Source organism: Vigna unguiculata, chromosome 2, assembly GCF_037176805.1.
Source record: "Vigna unguiculata cultivar grain cowpea cultivar isolate G323 ecotype 2 chromosome 2, ASM3717680v1, whole genome shotgun sequence".
Lineage (NCBI taxonomy): Eukaryota > Viridiplantae > Streptophyta > Magnoliopsida > Fabales > Fabaceae > Vigna > Vigna unguiculata.
In genome coordinates, this window is record NC_140793.1 from 35,500,112 (window position 1) to 35,507,197 (window position 7,086).

Sequence of the window (7,086 nt, forward strand, 5' to 3'; positions counted from 1 at the left end):
ACAAATCCCTAAATATTACTTTCTCCTCTTAAAATATCCTATCCAAACATTCCCGTTCAACCACGACTATTCATCGTCAATTTTCATATTAAAAATAACCTTTAAAGTTGCCTGCTGCACTATTTTCTCAATCCCCAACACTTTCAAAAACATCCAAGTATGAACTTAAAAATCACTTTTATTAGCTTAGTAAATTTGACCGAACCAAATGGGTGTGAAATTTTCCACAAAGTGGACGAAGAAAAGGTCAATGATCAAAAGTCAACGCCGTGAATTATCACACTTGACCATAAATCTGTTTTGAAATGAACATATTCGAAACCACTAAACACTTATCCATGGATCCTTGCTCACTTGTTATAAAAACAAGTTCACTTTTATAGTTTATTTATACACAGAATGACTAAATATTTTTTCCTCCGCATGTGCCTTTTAAACCTACACAGGGTCACTCTTATTTCCAAAATGACAAAAAAATAAACATAAAGACAGCTACCAAGTTCTTCGAAAAATGCAGGGCAAGAGCTACATCAGTAAAAAAAATTGCTACCAGGGTGACCTATAAGATATGATAAACAATAAACAGTACACTGCAAGCTAGGAATACAAATATATGAGGATTTTACGGATTAAAGTTCCATCATGTTCCAAAACATTTGTAGATTCTTTCTCATTTCTTCATTAGAAGAACCACTGTGTGAGCTGCTATACTTCTATTCTCTCCAAGGCTGTCCACCTTTTCATGAGTTTTTGCTTTGATATTTACTACAGAAGAGTCCACTCCAAGCAGTGCAGATAAGTTGGCTTTGATAGTGTCCTTGTGAGGGCTAAGTTTTGGCCGCTGAAGTATCAATGTAGCATCTAAATTTCCAATTTCATAACCGGCTTCATGCATCAGTCTAACCTGTAAAATACCACAACACAGATTAGAAGATGCAGATAAAATATCCGGAAGTTCCACAACTTATCTTCAATCACATTCATAATAAAAAGATTTATGATAATGAAAAACGATTTCATTGCACAGCCAATAGGCCATCATGTAGCAAATACAAATCAAACCAAATGGCATTAAGTAATCAAATGGTGAATCATAAATCAAATTGAACCACAGGATTCTGAGATACAATGAAAAATAACTTCATACAAATAATTTATATCGACAAAAAATGCTTAGATACAAATATCACAACAAAGGTAAGCTATAACTGAATTGTTAACTTTCTATTTTAAAAGAATGAGATGGACAAATAGATTGTGTGCATGACTGATTTAGCACCGGATCAAGTCAAATGCGGATTCACTTTCTACATCCCTAAATAGAATAACTTTCATTTTTCAAATCAAAAAGTGTGGATTGGGGTTCTAACTATCAAAACAAACTTCTATTTTTCAAATCTGAAATGTGGATTTGCGGTTCTAAATGGCAAACCAAGCTTGCACGCATATCATAAGAAAGTGTGAAACTTCACAAAGAAAAAGTTGACTAAGAATAGGGTGTGATCAAAAGTTCTCCGTCATTTCCTTACCAATTCATCACTGTATTGAGTGATTCCTATGTGATTAATGCAGAGTTGAATCGTCGGAATCAGATTCTAAAGCCTATGCATGTAAAAACTAATAAAAACAGGTAAATGCAGAGTGGGAAATCAAGTTGCTCATCCTATATTCAAAAATAAGAAACCGTTTTTGAGGGCAATATCAGTACTTATGTGATAGAATTGAAAAGAATACACAAGGTTTCATTGCATGTTGTTTTAAAAAATTTAAACAAGAAGAAATAGTGCCATTCCATTATGCGTCCTTTCATTCCCTTACACCATACTTAAATTCAAGATACAACTTAAGTTCTAACTCCGCATACTAACTTAAAAGAGCTACTTAAATTAAAAGTTCTTTTAATTTACACCAAGGGAATGAATTGAATTCAAATAATAATACAACGGAAAACAAATGCCCAAACCAAGAATCAGTTAGTGATAGATAAAATGAAGTAGAATAAAGAAGACATGTTTGTGGGATAATACTCACAGATTCTTTAATGAAGACCGAAGAGTCACAACCCTTCCACTTAGGATCAGAATCGGGAAATATTTGGCCTATATCAGGAAGACCTAACGCCCCCAAAATAGCATCAACGACGCAGTGAAGCAGAACGTCCCCATCAGAATGAGCCTCGCAACCTTTTTCGTGGGGTATGTTAATTCCGCCGATGATTAGGGGGTAACCGGGTTCCAAGCGATGGAGGTCGAAACCGTGGCCGACCCGAAAGGGGAGAACCTTGGAAGGAGCGGCGGAGGGTGGAGAGTTGTCAACCTGAACGGAGGGGGTTGGGATTGAAGCCGCTGAGGCTGAGGCTGAGATGGGTCTGAGACGGAGGCTGGGAAGGAGGGTATTGTTTTTGCAAGGGAAAGAGGCAAATAAGTGAGGGGATTTAGGGTTTGTTGTGAATGGAAGGAGGATGGAAGATGCTGCAAAGGAAGAAGTTGCCATAGCTTTTGAAGCTTAGAAGTGACAGATCTGGTCTAGATGGAAATGGAACTAACAAACAAATTAAGACAAGACACAAGTTTGTGTGAGTGGCTCACAACAGCGGTGTCCCATATATTATGTTTCCCTGTGGCATGTCTGAAATGTGGGACGAGTTACTAGCAGCCTGCAGGGGCGGCTCAGTTCCACAAATTAGACTTCGTGATTAAAAAATAAACAAAACGATCAATCTGAGATATTATCTAAATTAAATATTGCATTTTACTTTGACTCTTATATTCTACTTCTCCATATTTAGCTTCGTCTTTCTTTGATTCTTTCTTAGAAATTGGGTTTAATTAATTCATGATGTTTTAATTTTGGTCCTTTCTAAACTTTTTTTCATTTTTGGTTCTTCCAATATTTTTTTTATCCCCGTTGTTAGCATGGTTTCGTAAACAATAACACGGCAATTAAGTTCTATGTTATTATTGAGTTAGATATCAGAATGATTTACGAACAAATACCGTATCGCTTATAACTTTTAATCAGATGATGAAATAATTTAAGAATAGAGTTTACGTTCCTTATTATCATTATCATGTTATACAAAGTGAATAATCTGATACATCTTGATCAACCTAATAATATTTAAGTATTATTAAAATGTAAAACTTAAAAACCAAAAACATCTATATACATAAACTAAGAAATTATTAAAAAATAACATATATAAATAATATTTACTGAAATAATTTTATTAACACTATCATATATTTTAATATTTTATTTATATCAGTCTATAATAATGTAAGTTTTTTCATTCTCTACAAATTGTAAAATTATTTCATCGATTTTCAATATTGTATATATTATATTCATTCCCATTATTCATATTTTAATTTTCTATTTTAAATTATTAAAATATTTTCATATTAGTGTTCTCGGAATACTAAATCTGAAATATAATTTTTTTATGTGTATTTTAAAAGGTATTTCTAAATCTCTTCCTAATTATCCATTTCGAAAATGTTTTTTCTGTAGTCTAGGATAAATCCTAACAGTAGAGAAATAATAAGTTCCGAAATGGTAAATCAGGAATGTGCCAATGTCTTATTCGCTTAGAATCGTGGTGTTTAACTCACGCCACAACATGCTGTTTTGCCACAATGAAGAGTGTAGTGAGAGGCATGGTGCAAGGGGCACACTGTGAGGGGAGGCGCAGAGGCAGGCGTGGTGCAAATGGGAGGTGTTGTGTACAAGGGAGCGGGAAGGTGCAGAGGGAGGGAGGTGCGACAGAAATAAGGATTTCAAATTAGGGTTGGACTAAATATTGGCTGTAGGGTAAAATGGGGATATTTGAATTCAGTGGTGCAGACAGGAAAAAGTGGGGGTGCAGAAAGTAGCAACCGATAATCTTTATAAATTTGAGTTACGGAAATTGTTTTTTCTTTTTATTTAGCTTTGTATTTTACAGTTTTAGACATATATTGAGTATATTCATATGTAGTCGGACTGTACAATTTTTTTAGCAATATACTTTCCCAAATAGTCGTATCCATGAAAGTATAGAGCTTCGATTTCAGTTTTCCTTCCTCTTTGAATCATTACGGTCACTTCATCTTTGTAATTATCCTGTAAAACAAAATTTGTTAAAGTAAAACACGGTCTGGTCGAAAATAATATTCTTCTGTTAGCCTTAAGGATGATGCTTGATGGACATCAATTTTAACATAATGCTTATACGGATCAGTTCTTGTAACAGCCAATATGCATATTTCTTGCATGGAAATCTAAGAATCACAATAGCAACGTATGTAAAAATATTTTGTACAAGAAATGAATTTCATCAATTGAAATAAAAATCATAAATCACTGAACAAAACTCGAGGAGGCAAATAATACACTAGGGGCAAAATTCAGAGGGGTTCTGGATAGCGTACCTGTAATATTCCTGAGGACATCAAGCTTCGAGCAATTTGCAGATCCTTTGGCTTCAATGGAACGAAAGATTGATCAGGCACCAAAGGTAGATCATTACTCCGCAGTCCTAACCACTTGACGTTGCAAGCTAGACAATGCATATAAAAACCTTTCTTAAGTTTCTTTTAAACACATCAGAGCTTCTATACTTTTGTTATACCGGGATTATACAACTACCGTATCTGTAGGCCTCTAGGCCCATTCCTACACTTCCAAATTTGAAGGTGCATAGAATGGCTAATCCAGCTGGGTTCCTTTATAAGTTTAAACACGGATAGAACAAAATGTTACATTTTTTAACATAAAAGAACAGAATGTCTTTCTGAAACAATACAGCGGGAAGTTATTATTGGTACAAAAACCAAGAATTATACCAATCCACCAAAGCTAAAATTGGCAAGTCTGGAAAAGCTCGATTGATCCGATAAAGAAGAAATCTGCATTTGAACTTTGGCGTTTCAGTTATTAAAAGCATCATATCAATGGATTAACACCACCATATATTACATGATAGTTTCTAGCATGAATTGAGAACATTGTTGAGATCCTGTCAGATCTCAAAGATATTGAATTATCTATCTTGTAAACTGGTGTGCAGAGTACCTTGTGGCCATGTCTGGATAGCCTTTAGCAGTGATAAGAATGCTCGGAATTTGATGAAAAAACCGATCCTCAGTAAGCCGCTGAAATATTGCGTGCTAAAAGAGAACCAAATATTATTGTATCAAAAAGTATTGTTCTTCCTTGGGAAAGTATGGAACGTTTCAACTTTCAAAATAGCATGGTGCAATAGTTCAGCGAAATTAGGAATTTGAATAAACCAAACAACCTCTAACAAGCTCACCTTTTCCACAATTATAACGTACCGAGCATCTGCATGTAGAACCAATCTCTCTAACAAATTCAAGTCACCAGAAATTGCAAATCCAGAAGAGCCACACAAAGAGCAATCAACAACCTCTTTGCCCGGTTCCTGTACAAAAAACATCATTTGCAACATTTCATCAAACAATTCGTATACAATATCCTAACCATAAAATACCGAAATTGCAGTACCCTCGAATGAGGTATTCGTGAGATACCTGCAAAGTCAGACGGCCAGCTATGAGTCCTCGACTGGAAGCCATGATTCCAAGACTGTATCGGCTGCACCGAAGCAATGCTACCAGATCTGTTTGACTCAGATTGATTTTCCAGTTAATACTTCAAAATTATACGAAAAAAAAAAATAGAGACATAAAAAAGAAAGGACACAGTAATAATAACCTTGGATCGTCCTGTTAACATGCGTTTGAGAGGGAAACAGGTGTGGCGAATCACAGAGCAATTTGTAGAAGAGCTCCCTCTGCGTGACCCGCGTTTCCTGAAGCAATATCTGATAGCACATCTCCATCACCTTCCACACTGCAAGTGAAAGATTAAATTTATATCTCAAACACACAAAAACAAAAATATTGGAAAGAAAAGAACAAGAAAAATGAAAAACTACATTCGTAATCCGTACCCCTAACGAAGGGCTTTGCTGCATTAGGTCTCATCAGAGACCTTGTCGATATGGAATTGGAGAGAAAAACACGTGAAAGTTCTGTCAACAGGCCATGGTTCACTCGACTATTGCTATATTTTCTCTGAATCTGTTTGTTTCTTAGGATTATTAAGATGAAACTTGAAATACATTCATATTTGTTTTCTGATAGCAAATAACTAAGAATAAGATAACACAGTGACAAGAACAAGGTAAACCAGTGTTTAAAAGTTTATTCAAGTGAAACAGGGAAACTATTGCTTATAATTAATCGAAATTGTACCAAAGGCAAATCTGAGATGGCAGGGTTGGATGCATTTAATATTTTTAGAAAATTGAGGACAGAAACTTCAATTCTCGCTCGGACCTGCACGCGTCGAAACGGAACGGCTGGCCAGATCAAGATCAAGAGAAATAGAAAAACGAAAAAGGATGGATGGTGAAAGAGCATTATTACCTGAGCAGGAGGGACAATATCGACATTACAGAGCTCTTGATCGGAGAAGAATTTTAGAGCCGAATTTTGAAGATCTTCCATCGGAGCGGGAAATCTTCAGAATTAACTGTATAATTGGCGCGCAATGCCCGGATAAGATAGTTTTGTGTCAAACACAACAATTTTATGTCGTTTAACTACACATAAAACAGTCCTTTTAGAGAAAAAGAATATATTTTATTTTATGTAGTTTTGTTAAAATACTTTATGTGGTGTTTTAAGTTCTAATATTTATGGTTTTAAGTCCATTCTTTTTTACTTTGTTTTGACAATTTAATTCCAAGTATTTAACTCCTTTTATTTTCTGAAAGTGACCTTGCTTGATGGTAATTAGGAAGGTAAATATGATATTTTTCATTGTAAAAATATTGGGATTTTTTTCATAAGGTAGATTGGGGAGATTTACTATATTTAAGGTATGAATTGTTTACACAAAAATCGGATATCAAATAAATGAGATTTTTCTACTAAAATATATTGTGGAAAATTTTTGTTAAAGTATGAGTTGCATACATAAATATCTTCCACACCATCTTATTTTAAAGGTTGATGTTTGTGAGTATTTTATTGAAAATTTGAAAGGTTGATCATACATGTCACTCAACTTTCTCGG

At 34.7% G+C, this 7,086-nt stretch overlaps 2 protein-coding genes across 3 annotated transcripts; both read right to left on the bottom strand.

Annotated features, from left to right (window-relative positions):
• Positions 1 to 426: 426 nt before the first annotated feature.
• Positions 427 to 2,618, bottom strand: ISPF (isoprenoid F). The gene is made up of 2 exons (XM_028059041.2): positions 2,032 to 2,618; positions 427 to 904 (listed from the first exon to the last, which is right to left on the bottom strand). Exons 1-2 carry the CDS (start codon positions 2,491 to 2,493, stop codon positions 671 to 673), a joined length of 696 nt encoding a protein of 231 aa, XP_027914842.1. The 5' UTR covers positions 2,494 to 2,618; the 3' UTR covers positions 427 to 670.
• Positions 2,619 to 3,324: 706 nt separating this feature from the next.
• SPO11-2 (sporulation 11-2) lies at positions 3,325 to 6,571 on the bottom strand. 2 transcript variants are annotated; one of them, XM_028059051.2, is made up of 11 exons: positions 6,435 to 6,571; positions 6,261 to 6,344; positions 5,957 to 6,086; positions 5,719 to 5,856; positions 5,535 to 5,623; positions 5,297 to 5,425; positions 5,056 to 5,150; positions 4,827 to 4,889; positions 4,630 to 4,706; positions 4,413 to 4,540; positions 3,325 to 4,104 (listed from the first exon to the last, which is right to left on the bottom strand). In XM_028059051.2, exons 1-11 carry the CDS (start codon positions 6,513 to 6,515, stop codon positions 3,970 to 3,972), a joined length of 1,149 nt encoding a protein of 382 aa, XP_027914852.1. In that variant the 5' UTR covers positions 6,516 to 6,571; the 3' UTR covers positions 3,325 to 3,969. The 2 variants fall into 2 exon arrangements, with proteins under 2 accessions (XP_027914852.1, XP_085525830.1); XM_085669704.1 differs by lacking the exons at positions 4,630 to 4,706; positions 4,827 to 4,889 and having other exon boundaries at positions 5,319 to 5,425.
• Between the last annotated feature and the right edge of the window lie 515 nt (positions 6,572 to 7,086).